Source organism: Melospiza georgiana, chromosome 3 (genome assembly GCF_028018845.1).
Source record: "Melospiza georgiana isolate bMelGeo1 chromosome 3, bMelGeo1.pri, whole genome shotgun sequence".
NCBI classification, from domain to species: Eukaryota; Metazoa; Chordata; class Aves; order Passeriformes; family Passerellidae; genus Melospiza; species Melospiza georgiana.
Genome location: NC_080432.1, coordinates 107,026,352 through 107,047,470, shown reverse-complemented (window position 1 = coordinate 107,047,470; position 21,119 = coordinate 107,026,352). Strand labels below are relative to the sequence as shown.

At 41.1% G+C, this 21,119-nt stretch overlaps 1 protein-coding gene across 2 annotated transcripts in view; it reads right to left on the bottom strand.

Annotated features, from left to right (window-relative positions):
- The window catches only part of FILIP1 (filamin A interacting protein 1), a 101,755-nt gene that overhangs the window by 25,343 nt on the left and 55,293 nt on the right, over positions 1-21,119 (bottom strand). For both annotated transcript variants that reach the window (XM_058021186.1, XM_058021185.1), the window contains exons 3-4: positions 17,044-17,217; positions 14,867-15,045 (exon numbers count right to left, since the gene is read on the bottom strand). In XM_058021186.1, coding sequence (XP_057877169.1) covers positions 14,867-15,045; positions 17,044-17,217 — 353 coding nt within the window. The remainder of the gene's footprint in view (positions 1-14,866; positions 15,046-17,043; positions 17,218-21,119) is intronic.

Sequence of the window (21,119 nt, the reverse complement as noted above, 5' to 3'; positions counted from 1 at the left end):
CTTTTTATTCAAGATTTTATTGTTATTTACCTCACCCTCTTCAGACTCTGCTGAGAACAGAATTATTAATTTCTGGGTGGGAGATACAAGTAGAAAAGGACCAAGGTTTTGCTTGGGACACCTGTCTGGGGTACATTGGGTGTGGGTTTCAGAGTGCAGCAGGATGGGTGGTGCATGCAGATCACAATCCCTGTGATTTTGCCTGTTCCCAGGAGTGGATGCTCCAGACTCCTGCACATCTGAGATCCAATATGCTCCCAAAAATGAGAACCATTCTTAGAGTGCAAAACATTCACAATCCATGCAAATTAGCTTCACATGACTACTAGCACCATGTAGGAACGCAACAGTAAAGTCACATTTTCCAGGGAAATCTAAACAAGGCTTAAGCATTCTCTCTGATTTCACATTCCTTTACCTCATTTACTAAATACTTTCCAAAAGATGAATCTGGGGTCCTATAGAGAGATTGTTGCTTCCTGTGTGCAAAGCTGATGCATCTTGGTATGTTTCTGTTTTTCCAGTGTCAGAGGAAAGGTTTCTGTACAAAATGTGTTTGTGCAATTACAAATGATCACATGCATTGAGCAGACCAATGATCTGCTTACTCTATTTACTGTGTCCCTTGCAATCCCATTGTTTGGTAGAGCTAAACATTCTTTTAAAAGAGGAAATTGCATACACGATGGCAAACACTAAGATACTGACCATTGAAATGTAATGATGTGCCATTATATGGGCACTTTAATAGTTCATCCGAAGAGCTTAGATCCTTAGCATAAAAGTCTGCACTCTAAGTTAACAAAATAATTTATAGCAATAGCAGGGTGTCAGCCTCGAGGCAGTTTGATACTAGAAAGGCGTGGAGCACTTTGCAAGCAAGTTTCAAAACTATCTGCTGACAGACGGGTTTGGCTGTGATCAGCAGCCAGGAGCAGGGCTGTGCTCCACCAGCACTGCTGGCCCGGCAGGGGAATCTCAGCTCACACACCCCAGCTCATCCCGGCTGGCTCTGGGCTTGGAGCTCATTGCACAGCTCGTCCCAGTCCCACTGCACCCCTGCTGAGTCCCAGGTGCTCCTCACCTCTGCACTCCCTTGCTAACCCCCACCTCTCCCAGATCAGCAGCCCCTCTCTGGTGTCTGCTCTGGCTGTCCTTTTGTCTGGGTTGCCACGCTTGGGCCAGGCTGGCACTGCAGGTGACACATCTTCCTTCATATGTGTTTCCGTGGTCTCAGCTCTGAGCACAAAGGTCAGGGATGTCAAGAGGAAGTCAGAGAAAGTGCAGTGTAGTAATGGTGAGCCTACTCACCTGCACTGGTTAAGTCTGTACCACCATGAGATTTCACAATGAAAGTATTCTCCCATGACCATTTCAACTACTCTGGGTACCCACCACTGCGCTGGTACCAGACCTACAGGGGATATCAGGTAGGATGTCACAGCTAAGGCCAAGCAGGCCTTTAATATTTACAGCTTTTCTTTTACTGCTTAGAAATCACATTATGTGTCTATATAAAAATAGAAAGGTACTTCATATGTTGTTATTTCTCAAGAGTACCTCAACTTTAGGTGACTTCAAAGGCTGGGAAAATTTAACTTGCTCATGTATTTTTTTGTTCACACATTCATTGGGATGAAGTAGTTCGAGAAATGCATTCCTGAGTAAAGCAGCACTTGCAACATTGTGAGAGCAGATAAGAAAAACAACAAGAAATAAAAGCAGCAGAGGGAATAGATAGGAATCCCAAATTTCAACTCATCTTGAAAATCAGAAATGATACTCTGCATCTAGCATGATTGCCTACTACAGAGAAGAGTAACTGGGAATCAAAAGATGGAATTGGAAATAAATTAAAATTGAATGATGTGCAAATACACTACACATTTCTTTGATAAGCTGCTCTCTTTAAAAATTTTCTAACTATGCACAGCAATAGATTCCTCTTGTGGATCTTAGAGACTTGTAACAAATTATTGCCTGATTATAAAATTCTCTGTAAACAGAGTTTTGTAACCTTCCCAGCAGACTGTCCCTGCTCTCAGTTATCTCTTTACCTTCAGTGCAGAAACACATGGAACATTTATAGTGAAGGCAGAGAGCTTGAAACTCTCTCCAAGTTCTCAAACATGTTACAAAAAGCCCAAAAATTACTGTTTGTGCAAAGCAAAGTTTTTCCTAAATTTGTGTTTACTTACATACATGAAAAGGTACACTGTGCGCTTGCCAGACTTTTTTATTTTTTGTTCACAAAATCTTCAAAGCAGTGAAAATCTTCCATCACTATTTTGTTTTTCTTTTTTTCCCCTTCTTTTGCTTAAGTCAAACTCATTTGGTAAGTCAGACCTGACCTCCACTTTCTGCTTACAGTTGTCTGCTCTGAGTGCAACAGATATAAATTGATTGAGTGACATCTTGACAGAACAAGAAAATTTGAATATTTAGGGAGGGAAGAGGCTGATTTTAATTTGCTGCTGAAGATATAATGAGCAAGGTGATCCATTGGGCCTTTTGGAGAAGAGAAATAAAGAAGATGAATGCAGTAAATTCTTGAAACATGACTTTGTAGGAGAAGCCTGAAAAAAATACTTCAAGTTGGACTCTGTGCTGTATCTCAGGCAATACACTTTATATGGCATACGTCATGCACATTAAAAAACTTCATTTGGTGAGCTGCCCTGACAACTGGCTTTGTTCACCTTTGTTCTTATTTAAAACAGGTTGTTCCATGCAGCTGTTAAAGAAACTGTGTGCACACACACGTTTGCACACAGGCTTTTTTATTACCCCTCAGATCTTTCAGAATAAGTCATGCTGCCTAGGTTTTAAATTATTTTTCTGTTTATTGCTGCATGAAAATCACCCTACGTTGGGATCTGCTGCCTTTTGTCAAAGCATGATTCAAAAGTTTGACAAAAGCATTTCTGGCTTTTTTTTTTTTTCCCTGTTGCACTCTATCCCCTTCCATTTGGTTTTCTGCTTTCTTAGCACTTGTGTGTAACCTCTTGATAGCTGGAAAGCTCAGCATCTCCAGTACTGCTGGGGTTATTTTAAGTAAAAGTGATTACAGCTGAAGCAGGACGTGCCTGTGTCATGATTGTTGCTTCATAGTATGATTTGGTCATATTTTGGGAATAAGCACCAGGAGTCTCATAGAAGCCTCTTGTGGCCCTTCAACAAGAGCATCTTGGGAGCCAAGGGGAAAGTTGTCCTGGAGCTTAGACAAGCACACTTGGCAGGATGCCCCTGGCTGCCCTCTGTACCCACCATGGTGAGTGCTGGCTGCTTCAGCTCCATCAGAGCCCCTCGCCAACGCTGTCTGCCTGCTCTGGGCTCCACCCTTGTTCTTCTAAGCTACTTGCTTTTGAGGTGCTAGGTGTTCATGGGGAAAAATAGGTGGAAGAGTGAGCTCAAGTCTTTAAAAGCAGGGAGAACCATGCTTATTTTTAGTTTACCCAGAGAGAATTAATCTTTTGGGAGTGTCTTGGCCTCTTTTGCTCCAGCTGTGTCTAGGATGTGAAATTAATCCTGACTGATTTTCTCCTTTCTGTTGCTTTTGTTTTGTTGGCCTACACCTGTCTCTTTGCTATTCCTCTTTTTTTACAATCCAGGTCCATCAGTTCAGTTCTTGCCCCATTGCTCTCACTCCTGCTGATCTTTCCTGGACATTCTTTTCCTTTCTGTTTCTTCCCACTGACCCTTCCTTCAAGCAAGGTAACCCAGTAACTTGATGGGGTTGAAAGGCACCTGGGTGCTACACCTAAAACTAAAGGTTGTCTGCCTCACTGCTCCACATTTGAAACACCACTAAAATATAGTATTTGACAGAGTGAGTAAAACTAGTGAGAAGGGAAAATGAGAGAAAACAGAATCCAAAGAATTCCTGATTCATTTTCACATCAAATCATACAAGTGATAGTGTGTCTGCAGTCACCACAAGAGGGTCACCAACATTGGAAAGTGTGCCAGAAAAAAAGAAAAGAGTGACAAAATTTAAAAACTGGGTTTAGGAAATAGCATCATTAATATTGTCATCGTTTTTGCATGCAATTGCACGCACTGGGCTGGTCAAGCATGGAGAAGCTCACACAGCTGTACAACAGCAATGCAGCTTGAGAGCAAGTGTCTGTTCAAGTGGAGTCAATATAAAAACTCATCTCTGTCAATGCAGGGTCTTTTTCAGAAATACTGCCTTTGTGTGCACTTGTCCATATCATATTCAGCCACCTTGGTCACAGTGACCTAAGAATAATACAATCCACACCTATAAAAGCAGAGAAAATTATCTAATGAAGATTCCTTCTTGATTTTTAAATTACTTCCTTGTGAGTGTCATATTATCAATGATTTAGCAAATAATGGATCCTAGGAAAAATTTTCAAATGCTGTAAAAGAGCAGCCAGCAGCTGCTTTTATGATCTAGAAAGGGACCAATAGATTTTAACAACATCAGCATAGAGTAATCCTGGCTGTCATACCACATCCTAATATGCCATGTGCCAGCTCTCAGTCTGAAAGGCTGGGAAGGTATTTCCATTATTTTTGATGCCAGGACCCTCAGCTCTTGCCCTGAACACAAAAGTCCACAGACATTCCACCACATCCATCCCACAGCCCCACCTTTGCTACTGCTTTTTGCCTGTGTACTGGAGGTGCAGCATAAATGGGCACTTCTCTCCTCAAAAAACAACAAAAGTAAAACCAAACCAAACCACACAAAACAAAACAAACAAACAAAAAAGCACCAAAAAAACAAACCCACCACAATTGTGAAAAAACACTAAAGAAACCCCCCTACACTTAAACAAAGGTTTTTGATTATCACATAGCTATTTACTACAGCTCATGCAATTCTAAGGTTTGCTGATTGCATTAGATTTGTGTCTGTTGAGAGACAATTGGAGAAGAGTCTGTCCTCTCAGCTCCCCTCTCCAGCCAATGCACAGGGCCTAGACTCACCCAAGGTTTGAGCCTGCTATTTTAACCTTTTACTTCTAGTTACTTAGAGCAGAATTCAAAAAAGACTCCCATAAATATCTGGAATGCAATCAATGAAGAATTTTAAAAGGAAAATATAAAGAAAACAAACAAAAAACCCTGCACATATAAATATGAATGGTCACAGGCATCTGATTTTTGAGCAGATCTGTATTTTGGTTGCCCAGATTTGCTGTTGCACATCCTTGGTAGTCCTGTCATCTTGCCTGAACTGAGCATCATTCTTCACCTGAAATTATTTGGGCTATTTATATTATGAAATACATGTCTTTAAAAGCCAGGGCTTTGTTCTGAGGACAAGAGAGACACGGGCTGATGACAGCTCTTGCACAAGAACAGAACCTGTCAGTGCTTCCATTCAAAGAAACTCTCACTTACTAGCCCCTGTGCATCCCTTGCCACAAAAACAGCACGTGTGGTTTTATTTCTCTCCTCAGTCTGAAATACTTCTAGTTTGCACCACCCCTTTCCAAGATCATCTCCTGACTGTAGCCTGTTGAGTATTTGAACAGCTTAAAAAAAGGACAGGGAAAACTCAAGTTCTGAGATGGAGAGCAAGCAAGGAAAACTGGGCCAGTTTCATACAGTATGTGGGAATTGGAAGGTGCTGTGCTTGCCTTGGTCTTCAAATTTCTTTCTTCCATGTCTGTATTGATCTCTGAATAACTGCAGGACTTAAACAATCTGGCCTTGTTGCTCTCTACTCAGTTATTCAGTCATTAGCTGTCGACTTCCACTGGGCATCCTCACTTACAAATCACTATTATTTTTTTAAATCTTCTATTGACATAAGTGCAGATGATGCCTCATGCACTAGGAGGCAAAAGCTTACAGCCTCCTTGGTGGAATCAGTAGGCAATACTGACCAAAAAGAAGGCAAAACCTAAAAGGTGTAATTTGGCTGTGGAAATTATGTAAAAAAATATAGGAATTAAAACTATTGCTATTATCATTGCTGTTATTATAATTATTATTGTTATTATTGTTATTATTACTATTATGCTTTATTGTTGTTGTTGTTGTTGTTGTTATTACAATTGCTATGATGAACCAAAATGCATATATAAGTTATATAAAAATATTATTTTACAGGAAATATGTATTGCTGACAAGTTAACTTTCTGGATTGCAGACTCCCATGCAGAAGCTGTAATTGCATCCAACAAACTGCTGTATGTAACACATTTATATGTGCATGTATAGACTTCTCCAGGTACAAGCACACACGCATTTCGGAATTCCTACTCCGATTCTATTAATCCCATTAATCAAGAAGAGCTCTACTGACTTCAAAGGAGTCGCAGCAATGCCAGCTTTGTGCTCATAAAATCCAGCATCAGGATTAATTATTTCCTAAGACCTGAGGAAGAGGGTTGCAGTGAGCTGATGGCGGGCACGGGGCAATGGTGCCCGTCGCTGAACGCGAGTTGGAGCCGCGGCGCTGGCGCTGTCAGGTGGGGACACGAGGCTGTGACAGCAGGACAGGCTCTCCTCTGTTGCAGGATGAGCTGTGCCCGTGTCACATGAGCTGTCCTCCAGACTGCCTCTCACTGTGACAGACACCGCTCTGCCCCCGCTGCTTTTGGAAACCACGGCTGTGTCCCAGGCAGTAATTTTCAAAGTGGAAAAATGTTGACAGCTATGCATCATTTTAAAACGAGTTAAGTCATCTAGAAAAAGCCTCACATTTAAATGATGAAAGAGAATACATCTATCCCCTTCTGGCTCCTCTGAAAATGAACTTTTTAAATGGAATTGTACAGGAACTTTCATTCTATGATATATGTACTTATCACCAAGAGACACTTTTTCAGCTATGACATAATTGCTATCATCAGAAAAACATTGCTGTCATTCTGCTATAATTTAGCATCATTTTCTGCTCATTTCTTTATCTTCCCTCATTAAGGCATTACATGTTACTATTAATCATTCCCTAACATAAGCGACTGCATAACAGAGCTGTGTAATTGAATTTTCAGTTTCAGAGCTTAACCAAAAATTTAAAAATATATTTAAGAAAGCTTATTCTTTTTCTCTCATTCAAGTGAAAAAGTGTTTCATGTGGATTTCAGTGAAACATTTGTTTGTTTCAGATCAGTCATTTCATTTCCATTTTTGTCATTTTAAGAAAAGCAGGGGATAGAAGGGACTGTATCTTGGCCCAGTTCACCAAACCAACAAGTGAAAAATCCTCCATTTTTCAGAAGATCAAGCGATCTGCCTGGACCAGTGAATTCCTCTGTCTGGGAAATTTGAATACTCAGGCCCTGACCTACAAGAAGATTTTCATCTCTTTGGTGAAAAGAACCCAAAATTATATAAGTGACTTGTAAAAATATAACCATTTTTCCCAGGAAAAATGGGAACAGCCACCCCAAGGAACCAGTGATGTGGCCAGGAAGGCCTCCTCTGAGAGGTGGATTCAGGTCCCAACAAGTTGACAGAAGGATTAAAAGTCTATCATGGTCCAGGTGAGTGACATAATCACAGGGTTATTTGATATGGTTTTTTGACTAGCTGGTCTTGTGAATTAGGTCACCAGATTTTCTTTGTTGACATTAATAATAGTCTTACACCCAAAATGGTATGTCTTAATGAGTTTTTAAAAAGTTAGTTGAAATACTAACTATGGCAACACAATATTATAGTCAGGCACCTACTCAAGTACCTTACAAATATGTGATGAATTACACATTTTGCATTTCTCTGCTCTCACATTTGCATGGGCCTTGGCAAATTTCATGGGAATGCTTTGTCTGGATATTTGCATCCCCTGGATTTTTTATTTCTGCCTTAAGAATTCTTCACATGCAAGCCTTAAATAGAAATGAAAAGTGAAATGATGCAAATATAAAACTCAGTATTTCTAATCTCCACTGCTGCTGGAGATGCTGCAGGAATGAGAAGAGATGCATGACTTAGCACCCTGTTGGGGAAAGAAGATGGAGAAAGCTTTACATCTGTTTAGGGTTAGGAAAGTTCCATATAGGCTCACTGATTCAGAGTAACCCCCCTGGTCAGATGGTGTCCTGAGGTTCTTGATACAACTGATGGAAGTTATCAGACCATACAGAACAGGTCTTGGATATCAGTAGGCCATTAGGGCAGTAGGTTATATACTTCACTAATTAGCCTGTGCACAGGATCTCTGCACAGGTAAACTTGCATTCAAACATAAAGCAAATATCCAACGTGTTCAAGCTCAAGAGCCTCTTATATATTTATGCTTTTAAATAAGTGGTATCTATTTAAATTTTTTAGAAATTCACTGAAACCTGGCATTTCAACTGAAACCTGTTTCTGATCTCTCTGAATGAGGAAGCAATTTTCCCTACATGACCCTGATTCAATTCTTGTTTTCTCTGCCTAAAAAATGACAACTTAAAAAGATGGCCTCAGTAGAGCTGCGAGCTGATATTTATTTCAGTAGTATAATAACTCTGAAACATGCCAAAGGCCTCCTAAATGTTCAAATTGTTACCTATTGCACCCTGGACAGAGTTTGAGTTCGTGAGTAGATTTTGAATGAAGTAATTTTTTCCCCCTGTCTGACCCTGGGAGCATTTGAATTGATGATTTTAGCAAGCAAACTTGCTAGGAATAATGAAGTACATATAGTTTTGTATAATAATTCTCTCTCAAGGGCTGTGAAGCTGATGCCTACTTAGAAAAAATTTTGGAAAAGTAGCTGAAACAACACATGATGCCATTTTATATAATCCCAGAAGTGGCTGAATGACTGGACAGTTTTGAGGACTATCCAAGTGTAAAGAGATGGATTTGGATTAGTCCCAGCTCACATTGTGTAAGACTTGCAATACTTTCGTATTGTTTCTCCACAGTCAGATGTAACTGTTTGTTCTCTCATTTTCAAATTACCTTTGGAACCATTTTGTTGGAAGCTGGGACCAGATTCATTAGTTAAAACTTAAACTTTTAGTCATCTCTGCCTTGCAGTCAGCTAGAGCTGTAAAACAGGACCTGCAAAATGGACTGCCTTCAGATTTATTTAACTGTGCAGAAATTGCATTTGTCATTGCCAGGTTTTTTAATTCATTTCTTTTCATGGACTATCCCAGAATTTCTGATCTGTGACCCTGTGAATATATTATATTGACAGAAAATAACCAGCTTTTTCAAACCATACTGATAGCATGCCAGCCTGAAAAGAACAAAAATGCACTGCTGCCCTTGTCTTCTACATTATAATATTAAACGTTTGTAGATGCACTTACTGAAAAGCAGACAGAGTGACTCAGTGCTCTAGTAAGGCCAGTAATGTGCAGTAAAATGAGTAACTGCTGTAGGCAATGGTGAAGTCCCTTTGGGATGGCTTTTCCTTTTTTTTGGTCTCAATTTCGGAACCAGGACATAGAAAAAAATCTCCATATGAGAAAAAAAGCCAGAGTACAAATATGGCTAAAAACTCTTGGGGGGGGGGGGGGGGGAAAGAAGATAGCAAAAATATTTCTGTAAAGTAACTTTATTTCCAGACTTACGAGGAATCACCAATAGATTACACTTACAGGCCAAAATCTGTGTTACATATTTGGATCCTTTACCTCACCCCAATACTTCTGTATGGGCCTATTCGTACCACAGAATTTGGCTTTATGGTGATAAATCACAGAAATGTATTAGTCCTGAACACTTCATATTTTTGGCTTGATTGCTCTCTAAACAAGTAAATTACTGATGGATACTCTGGATACTCTGCCCTGCTGTCTTCCTGCCAGCTCCTTTATTTTACAGTCTTCATAAAAATCGAGGGAAAACACAAACTGGAAAGGCAACACACTCAAAATCTCCAACCTGTATCACACTCCAGCCTTTACACTTGCTTGGATCCATGAAATGCAGGGAAGCAGAAAGGCAGGCACTTCCCAGTGAAAGGCTTGGTGCTGCCGTCTCGTGGGAAAAGGGAGAAGGGAAGCCTTGGTACTAAAAGCAGAAATGCAAAAAGGGGAGGAAGGGGAGTTTGTAAACTTGTTAACATCAACACTTCCATTTTTGTTTCAAGGGGGCTGTGTGCTTTATTGCTCACAGATCAGTTTCCTTTGCAGGTGATGTGGGCCCAGAATTACATCACCAGCAGAGCAGCCAAGAGCATCTCGGTGCCAGCATGACTGAAGTCCAGAGGAATGTATTATCACAGACCTCCGAGGGCCTTGCCAGTGCATTCCTTGATGGGGGTGCTGCAGTGGGGAAGGCAAAGAGGAGACAATTTTACGTGAAGACTGAAAGGGAACTTTGTGGGGGAAAGAGCTGGGGTCACAGTCTTGCTGTCTCCTCTAGGCAGATCTAATTATGGTCATGTAGTTCAAAAAGAGGGTTTAACTAAAACCAGATTTAGCAGGGCAATGCTTAGGAAGCACAGACTGAATCCTCAGCCTTGCCTTTGAGGAAAATGTGAAATGCTTCAGTGCACTGAGAACACTCACAGTGCTTGTAAAGAATAATTTGAAGCACTGAGGAAAGCAAGAACCAATATTAAATCCTCATCACTTCAGTGAATACAATAAAGTATTCAGCCTTACAATAAAATATATCTGTCCTTTAGCACAGACAATGTGAGATACTGGGTGCACATTTCCTGATCACCATGTGGTGGGGTGACAGAGTCTCAGCAGGCTCAGGGATCGTGCTGGAAATGATCAAATGACTCACAAAGCAGTCACATGGATGGATCCCCCATAACAGAGCTCCAACAGAGCCTTTCTGCCACATCACACCCTCTGTTTGGCAACCCACTTCTCATCCATATAAAGAAATTCCCTGCTCCTTCCTTTTGCAGGCTTTCAGGCTATTTCTTCTATCCATCCTGGATGGCAGGACTGCCTCAGTGGTCTTCACCTTAAGCCTCTTTCTGAACCTTTAAAATCAATGGGAGCTTTGCAGTGCTTTTAATAGGAGCAAAATGTGCTGTCAACCAACAGGATTAAAAGAAGGGCACGAGAAAAAATTTTCGGAGATTAGCACCTCTAAAAATGTCAGCATTTAAAACCTCATCTCCTAGGTCAATCAAAACATCAAAGAAATGCTGAGATTGCAAAGATCTCTACCCATTTCCACCAGAAAAAAAAAAAAAAGCCCTGCTGATCAAATGAAAAAGTTCATATTTAATAAACTAAAGATTTCCCCCAACCCTGCCCCCAGGTCCCTAAAGGGAAGGCAGGAGGGCTGGGACTAGGCAGCACAGAGACCAGCCAAGTACCATTTCATGTTAAGCCTGCTTTATACAAGAACTTTTGGGGTCATGAAGTACCAATAGCTGGTTTAGCTGTGCCCAGCTTAGCCCAAAGTCACGCCACCAGCTCCCTCCCCAAAGCACAGCTGAAGTTCATGAGGGTGCCTGTGCTGGGAAGACATTTTATCCCTGGGGCTGCTGGTGCCTGCTCTGCTGCTCTCCAAGTGCCCCCTGCAAGCCACAGCACCAATGCAGTTCTGACCAGACCCTTCATTCTCCACCTCTCAGACCAGAGACTCCTCACACCACCATCTTTCATCCAAGTCTTTGAGGGGGCCTGGGGGCCTTCAGCTCTTCCCCATATTCCTCAGCCTCCTCAGGAGGCTCCGGGAAGATGTCTGTTCTGCATTCCCCAGAGTCAGAGACACCCAAGCACAGCTTGATGTTAGAGAAACAGCAGCTGAGGTGGGCAAGCATTGAAAGGGGAAATTTGATGGCACAGAAAAATAGAAAATACTCTGCATAACTTTCAAACATCATTAGATACTATTATAGCATACTATAGGGAAATTTGCAAAACGCTTCATCCACCATGTCTGTAGAAGCACCCTCCACTAAAAGTACCAGATTTCTTTCATCTCCACCTGGCAAATGGTCATCACTACTCTTTTCCTGTAACATGCAAACCTTTTCCACAATCTTTCTTCAGGTCAGTTGCACTTGGTCTTGCAGAGCCAACAGCAAAAGTGAGGCCCTTCAGCCTTCTCCATTTACCCCCACATCCCCAGCTGTCTACATTTTGAATATCCCAGTGCACAATTTTCTCTTTTTCAAATTTTTCACGCATCATTATTTTTGAGAAATCATGTTTTCCTGTTACTTCCTTCCTGTATGAGGCTGGCCTAATAATTAGTCACTCATAGGAACTGTTTGCTTTCGTAGCATGTTGTTGTAGATGGATTAGAGATAATGTATGAAAGCGCATGTAAAAAAATGTTCCAAAGTAAATACATTAACAGAGTGTTAGACATACGTTAGAACTGAGGCATATTTCTTTCTTAAAGAATCCCCTTTTTGCTTTGTTCAAACTTTCACAAGACAGCAAAAGCAGATGTGGCTTGCAAAAGTTGATGTAGACAACAATGGTTCGGGAAGATGGATAAAATGCTGTGAGGAAAGAAACTGCTGAAATTACTTAGAGCCAGCGTAGAAATTATTACTTCTCTCACTGTAGCAGACTGCTGTGAGATGGCCATCCTGCAGCACTGTTCTTCCTCTGGCTCACCTTGTCTCATTAACATTATAACTGCGAGGGCAGCAGAGTGGCTGACGGGCAAAGTTCAACTCTGTGTCCCTTTTTGTTTTCATGGAGACTACAAGTCTGTTCAGCTCTTAATAAAATAGCCCTCAAAGTACCACAGTAAAATGAATTATATGTATAGTGGAGCTTATAAAACAAGAATGCCTTTGCAGGACCTTAAAAATGCCTTTGGGCAGGTCAGTTCTCTGTCCCCATATGTAGACTGAGTATGAGATTTTTGTATGCTTTAATCTGTTGCAACTTAATTTTTCCACTTCAAACTTTCTTTTTGACAAAATCTATTGCCACTTTGGGGCTTTCCTAAGAAGTCATCCTATCACCCTCTCTTTCTCTGTGAATATAGCCCTTAAACAATACTACTTCTAGTTTTTAATATCTACAAAGATGTGGGTGCAGCCTCAGTTTCATGTGCAGTCAGAAAACAAAGGTAAGAAATTGAGATTGTTTAAGACTTTATGCTTAACAAGTAAGCCCATCCTGATTTTGCCAATCTGCTCTGCAAGTGATCTGAGAGGAGGAACCTGAAGAGGGAGGTACATGCATCTTGGTTTTCTATGTTTAGCTGCATGTCATGTTCTCTCTGCTTGGCCACTACTATCTTGAAACAAATTAGTGTCATAGACAAACAAAGTGGAATAAATAGCAAACATCATATTTCTGGTGCTACTCAACATAAATCAAAAGGGCTTCAGCACTGCAATTATTGCCCTGCAGCCACCTGTACAGAGGCACTGATGAATAAAGCCAATGGATTTAGTTGCTCTTAAAGATCTGCTTTCAAGAGAAATTCAAATTCAAATTCAAATTTTCCTTTTCTTATTGCTGTTTTTCCAAAAATTGTAGAATGTAGAAAACTTGAAGTTTGAGAGAGCAGGAAGGGTAAGAGAAAATGACCACAGATTTGGGACATGATATCTTAGTGGCAAGACATAAAGCTCTTTAATCACTTCATTAAAGGAAGTCAGTTCAACCCAGGTCATAAAAGTAGACTATTTAGTGGCTTTCACACATTGAGAGGGAATAATAAGAAGGCAACAATTGTCAAATTAATGTGTATATTAAAATGTAAGGACAAATGTAAATAGTATTTTAATACCACTTTTGTGTCCACACATTGTATGTGTCTACACATACACGGATATTCAGTATCAAGACAAAATGTCTTCTATGAGAATCAGATGTGAAGTTGCTCCTTACTTGAAAATACAACATCTTTTATTCTTAAAGCATATTTATTTTTACATTTTTTCCTTTTCTATTGTGAGAATCAATTTCCTAAGATGCGGAAGCATTTTTGTTCTTTAAAGTTTGCCAATCAACCCAGGAAAGTAAAGACAGAATAAAACCAAAACCTATTAAACCAGGAAATACGGTCACTGTAGCTCATGTGCCACCTACTCAAAGTTGGCACTGAACTGAGTTCAGGAAATACACTAAACAGTTTTGCTCCTGGCTTTTCGCAAATGTCTGCCACAAGCCTGTGGTTTCCTCAAAAGCATTTCTTCTTTGAACTTGCCTTAAGTATTTTTCTTAGAGCCGTTTTTAAGAAAAAAAAAAAGAAAAAAAGAAAAGAAAAACCCAACAAAAAAACCATCATGGATTGATTTCAAGCAGTTTGGAATAAGCACAAAAATTTCATATTGACAAACTGAGGCTGTTACTGGTGCTCAGTCTTCAGCTAAGGTAAGTGATATCTTTCTTTTCTTAGAGACACAGTGAACAAATTACTCGTCCAACAAGCAGGATAAACACTCAAAAAAAAAGAAATGTGGGGTGTATGGGACTGTGAGATAACCACTGCAGATAGTCCATCACAGGCTGGGCACATTTTATGAGCATGATAATATTTTCTTCCAGATAACTTGCCTGAGGCATGTGTCTTCAAACTATGAAAAAGCATGCAGATGGTTTGTGACTTTGCAAGCCTAAACGCAAAGGGCATGGCAGAGTCCCAGCACTGGTGTGCCAGTATCCTCATGTGTGTTGTGGTTTTCCTTACCCTGCCCTCCTGCTGTGGCAACAGTGCTCTGTCCCTCACAAACTCAGCACTTAGCTAAGCAAGCCAGTCCCAAACTCAGCCAACACAAATAACATCTGATCAAAAGCTACCTGGAGGTGAACCCAAAATGGCCATGACTAATTCAAAACAAATTTGTTTCTTAAGTCAAGCTCACACTGCAGGAACATTCAGCGGTATTCCTCCAGCTCCAGACTTGCACAGTAACGTGTGTACAAATGACAGGAGTGGACCAACATTTACAGATGTTTCACACAAAAGTTCAGTGTCATTTAAACACAGAAATTCCTGGCTGTGTCACTGCTGAAGGGACAAGCACCGGGGTTGGTCTTTCACTCACCTCTCCCGCTCCTGTTCCAAGAGGTTGGTGAAGTCATCGCTCTTGTTCATGTAATCTGTGTGCTTGTGTTTCTCGTTCTCCAGCTCGTAGACGGTGCGACGATGGCACTTCTCTGCCAGCAGGAGCTGCTCCAGCATGCGCCGGTACGTCTCCTTCTGCTTTTCTTCAAGTCTGTCCAGCTGGATTGGAGGAAGGGAGAACAGACTCTTTTAAAGGTCTCCTTGCTTACTTCATCTGATTTATTGACCAACAATGTTGTGTTTGGTAAATGCAAGTCCCGTAATTATATGTCTTGGGTTTTACATGAAGCAGTGACTAGAAATAACTGCCCTGTGAAAGTAATGATTTATTTGGATGACATATTAGCAATAAACATTTGCACAGTTTTCAGATGCACAAAGGACAGAATTTCACTCAGCTTTAGGGTAACAAATAATATTGTTGCAGTGCTGTATTTCCCCTGTGGTGAGGTGCTGTGCACGCTTTCTTCATTTCACTGGGAAAAAGCTGTAACTCAGAACTCAGAGCCTGGGAGCCTGAATTCACACACCTGTGTGGGGACTGGACACGTGCATGAAGAGCATAAAGTGTAATTTGAAGGCTGAAATTTCAGTTACACATCTTTAACACACCTGTAACTCTGCTCAGATAAAAGACCCAAATTATTTAGATTCTGTCCAGATGCAGTTTTACATTACCAAATGCAATTAAATATAAGCCTTAGGAATTTCCCCTCAGCCTGTTTTTTGACAGAAATTCTCTTTATTTATTCACAACCTTTTACCCTCTTTGTCCTCTGCATTTTTTATTAATTTAATATGCCAACTATTATTCAAACAAACAGGAAAAAAAAAAAACAAACAGGAAGGCGTGTCTACAAACTTGCCAGAGCACTCCAAATCCATCATGGCTATTCATGTTGCTCCTTTTGCTATTTCTTGGGTGCAGATGGCCAACTCCAGCCTCCTCCCTGCCAAAGCAGCCCTCAGCCTTGGTACTTGTCGGGTTGCTCTGCCCATTCCCAACCCTTGCCCTGTGAGAATCTCATCTTCCTCAGCCCCAGCTGCCCTGGGCTGCTGTTATTTCACATCATATCTTGGTAAACTGAGGGAAATAAGAGAGCAGGAGGACCATGGCAGTTTGCTCTCCAGAAGCTGACCATAGCAGTCAAAGTAAAAAAATCATTGCATTTTATCAAAGAGCCAGGTTGGATTCAGCATTTTTTTGCACTTAGTTTTTCTACTTTATTTCAACGTAAGCCTTGTGAATCTGCACATGACAAAAGTTTTACATTGAGGTCCCTGTCAAATTTTCAGCTTCTTTGAAAAAAAGCCTTGCTAAACTCTTTTAATCTTGTTTGCGAGGATTTTATGCATGCTGTCACATACTATGGTTTGATTTCCTTATTTACTAACATCTCAAAAATTCCAGGAGATGCTTCAATGAGAATACACAGTACAGAAATATCCCATGGTAGACACAACTCCTGGTGAGCAAATTAAATGTTCTAATTAGATGAACTTTGTTGTTGCATGCTCCTTCCCCATGACCTGGACTGTTATGAAACTATGAACAGGAGCAATGGCTGTTTATTTTGGCATTCAGTCTGGCCTCAGACATTCTCAGGTCTACTCTAATTCTCAGGTCTACTTGACATTCATTTATTGCTTAAATTTTAAAGCTAGGAGTCCTGTAAGTCTCCTTTAGGGGCTGAATTGACTTTACAGTCCTAGAGTTTAAGTGATGTAAAATGAATATGGATTTATGATCCCATAAATATGTTCAAAGTCAATCTCCAAAGGTCTTCTTTTCTTAACTATCCTCATGACAGTGTTCTAGTATGCCAAGAAAATGAAGGAGTAGTTACCAGTGCTGTGAGCAGTAGAGGTTGAAGCCTGTAATTGAAAGGAATTTAAAAACTAGAAATTTAACACTCAAAGATTTTGGTCTTGCTTAACAGCACCAGCCCTTGGAAGAATAAAACCTCTTTATGGTTTGTGTTCAAATCCAGTGACTTCGCTTACAAATTATTCTGCATATGAGTGAGCAAGGTTTTGTTTTCAGTGTACAAATCCTGTGTAATCCTCTTGCACGCTTTGAATACATCCAAAATATATGGAGTCTCACTTCTGGCTAGGCTTCCCCCTGCACATACATAATAATCAAGAAGTTGTTACCTCTGAAATTGGTTTCTCGTAGACGTCTTCCCCTACAGACTTTTCTTGGGCGAGGATGGCATCCCTGTGCAGCACTCGAAGCACGTGCTCTGGAGTTGCAGACCCATAATGAGCTTCTAAAACTTCGGGTTTGGTTTTCTCTGTCTTCAGCATGTGGATCACATCCTCCCTTGCCTGTAATAGTGCAAATCACTGTCATGAGTCAACCTATTAACCAAGAGGGAACCTGGGGAAAATAGGGGCATTTCATATGTACAGACTGCATACACAAAAATAAATTAGAAAAATGACAGGCTGTCAATGCAAATATAAAAATGTTGGGAAATCTCAGATTAAACATGATCAGTCCAATACAAATATTGTACTTTAAGGGATGAATTATTCTGTTCCTGTATGACATTACATTTGAATGATATGAATTTTTATCTGAGTTGCAACTACAGCCAGAGAACATCATTATTCTTCATAAACTGGATTTTAGTTGTTGCCCATGGTGTTCCCTGAAGGGACAAGAAAATGAGGAGAACAAGCAGCACAAGTGAGCTGAACTAATATTTCTCAGATGGTTACCTCCTATTCACTCCCTAACTGAATTTGTGGCTAAATACTCTTTTCAAGTAACCTTTAAAATAATTTTTCTTTTTTTTTTTTTTTTTTTTTTTAAACAAAACCCTAGACATTGCAGACACCAGCTAACGAGACATGGTAAGTCTGAGCAAATCCTCCCAGCCATGGAGGAGGGCTGTGCTGCACCTGTGGCCAAGGGCAGCCAGGTGGAAGCTCCCCAGTTCCAGCAGCAGGAGCAAACACCTGGGCATGACCAGACAGCTCTGCAGGGCCACCTGGCTACGCACAAGGAGCACTTTAGGGCTGTGCTGTGGATAAACACTTAAGCCAGGGCTCTGTTTCTAATGATACTTGCCAACACCTGTTAAGCCATCTGTAAACTGGGGGCAGGGCACCTGCTTGCCTTCCAAGGCATGTTTATGAGGCCATAGTCCAGGGAGGATCTGTATAACCTACAGGTTTTTGGTGGGCTCCTGGGTTTCCCTAGAGAACATCTTTCCCACAAGTGCAAATGGATGGGGGAGCATAAGAGGATGGGCATTTTTCTCTTGCCTGCCTTTCTGACAGCCCATGTGAGCTTGGGAAGTAAATTAAGCACTAAGGAAAGGTTCAGACATTTTAGGAAAAAATTCTTTACAAATCCTGCCCCTGTGTAAGCAATGACTGTTTTAAGATTTATGAACTGACCAACTCTTCACGCTTTTCCATGCCGTTCATAACAGCATTCAATTCATCCCTGTAGCAAATCTTAAATCTTTACCCAGAACCTCAGAGGCACCACAGCTCAACAAAACTACTTGATTTTAAAATGAGTAAGAAAATAATTTTGGGAAATGGTACAGATCCTTTAATTTTTTTTTAATTTAAAACAGTCTAACATGAAAATAAGTAATGAACTTCAGGCAAAGATCATGCCATCTAAATAAGAACTAGCCCAATATATATAAAATTATGCATAACATTTTGTAACCTGAAGTAAAATATTTGCACTTGTCTGCAAGATACAAAATGCAAATTGGAATGGTATTAATCTTATTTCAAAATGAGAGCAGGAAAGGTTCATCACTCATGGATGTTACAACTGAGTGAATTATGTGAGCTAGTCCCAAAGAAAGGCAGAAGAGCATGTACACCTCACTACATCACATCCTAAGACTGTGCCATTCTCAATACAGGAAAAGTGTTGTTTTAGGCAGGTTCTTGACAGGTTTGTGAATGCATTACTTTTCTCTATCCCTGAGGAAATAACAGATGTCTTAGTGTCTTCATCACCATGAGGCCAATGCTTCTATATTGAAGAAAAAGCCTTTAAAAAGTCCAGTAGGATAGCATGGGAGTATGCAGGGATTCCTAAATGTCCAGATTTTATGATGTGTTGTCTTAAGCCCTTTTAGGAAGAGGCAGTGCTGAGGCCATGAGGTTCATCCTGTCCCAATGAACTAATTTGGTATCTTGCTGTGTGCTTCCCTGGGCCACAGGCAAAGGGAGCACCAACACAGAGGGATGGGGATGAGGGAGCAGCTCCCTTTTACCCTCTGCACCAAGGGACACAACCAATCATGTTGAAATGTTTTTTTGTTTTGATTCTGAGCACACAAAGCTTCATACCCCACACAGCCCTTTCCTCAGGGACAAGCACATCTCAGACCCTGTTTGGGAGGGGAGAAGGATGAGTTCATTCTCTCACGTTGGAACTGTGGGGCCTTGGATGGCAAAATTAAACACTGGCAGGGCTGGTCAGAGCAGCCAGAGACAGCTCAGGACTGGGGATTTAACACTGTGAATAGGCAGAGCAAAGAGCTGGACTCCATTCCCTGCAGTGGTTACTTGATACAGAAATAGCTGTGCAGGCAGCTGCTCTGCCCAGCAAGTGCCCCTGCCCTGTTCAGTTGTGCACTGCCTGACTTTCTCTCAGGCCTCATTAGTCTGTCATCACTCACTGTTCAAATGGAGCAACTTTAGCACAAGGGAGTAGGGATAAGAGCCCCCGAAACAGCTAAGAGTGTCCCTGCTAACTGAGAAAGGCTTCTGGATGCTGCAGGTTTGGGTCCCCCAAAAGCCAGAGGGAGCCAAGCCAGGGGAATGGATGATGCTGAATGGAGGAACTGACACCCCAAGAAGGAAAATAGGTGCCCAAGCTCAGTTCAGAACTTTGAAGAAAAAAACCCATTCATTGCTTCATCTTAAAAGTGAAGCAGTGATGTGCCTAGCTCCAAGGGAACGGGGCAGGACAGTCAGCACCAAACAGCCCTTGCTCAGCCCATGGGAGGGTACCTAGCCCAGAATCAGGCTGGGTGGCACCATGCCCCATCCTGTTCCCTTCCTGGGTACCCCACACTCTGCTGGCATTAATGGGGCAGGCTGCCTTTTGCCTTTTCTGGGCTCAGCCATTTCTCCTATCCTTATCTTCTCAAGGGTATCAGTTAATTCACCAAGGACTTTGTTTCAGTTGTGATAACAGCTTGTGAAAAACAAATGACAAACAGACACACAGGTTGCTAGGAAGCATTGAACCAAAAAGGGAACCTAATGCTAATAATAAACTGGAGACAAATTTGCTTTTATTTGGTCAGAAATAAGCTCCATCACAGGGAGATTCTGAAGGGCAGCTAACCTAGGTCAGAGAGACATCCAAGCGACATCCATCAGCTTGGGGTTTGTGAATTCCAGTCAGTCTCTCTGAAACTCCTCAGGATGATATAGAGGGAAGGAGCTGAAACAGCATGCCTGTGTATCTTGTGATTTCATATTTCTCCAGATGACCAATTTTCCCCTGAAGAGAGGTCAGGTAGAGGTGTTTTTTTCCAATGTGTAGTGATCTGCAGGAAGCAGACCATCTTCAGAAAACAAGTCAGAATAATCCTGCAGAGGAGCGCTGGGGCTACTTCAAAATCCATACCTGTGAATTTTGAAGTAGCACACCTTTGAGCATGAGAGACTCAAAAGTGGGGGTCCCTAGCTAAGAAGAGGGAGTTTTCATCAAGCTGTTTCTACTGGTGGAAATCTACTGCTGGTGCCTCTTGCCCCAAAGTGCAATCCTGTTTTGTGTAAATCATATGCTAGGACACAAACACAAGGAAGGTATTTCAAACTGTGAGTAAACTTGTGTATCCCAAAGAACAGTTTTTAGCTGTTTTGGTAGAAGGAACATGATTTTTGGTGCAGGAAAATCATCTCTCAAGTCCTGCTTTTGTTTTGTTTTGTTGGTGCTGTGATGAGAAAGAGCATCCAGGCTTGAGAAGACTGCATATTGCAACAGCTTGTAACACAATGAAACTTATTTGCAAAAGTCCAGAAGACTGCAATTAGTCAGAAGAGCTCTTTTAAGTCAAAATATGGAATTTAAAAAAATTTACTTTTATTAGTTTTTCATTACTTCAATTGTCCTAGAGAAAACACTGAGCTACCTTTCTGTCTATATTGTTAAGGTTGTGAATTCTTGAAAATAAAGATACCTTTCCATTAATGAAGTGTCCCAGGTACCAGATTCTCTAAGCAGTAGGAGCAAT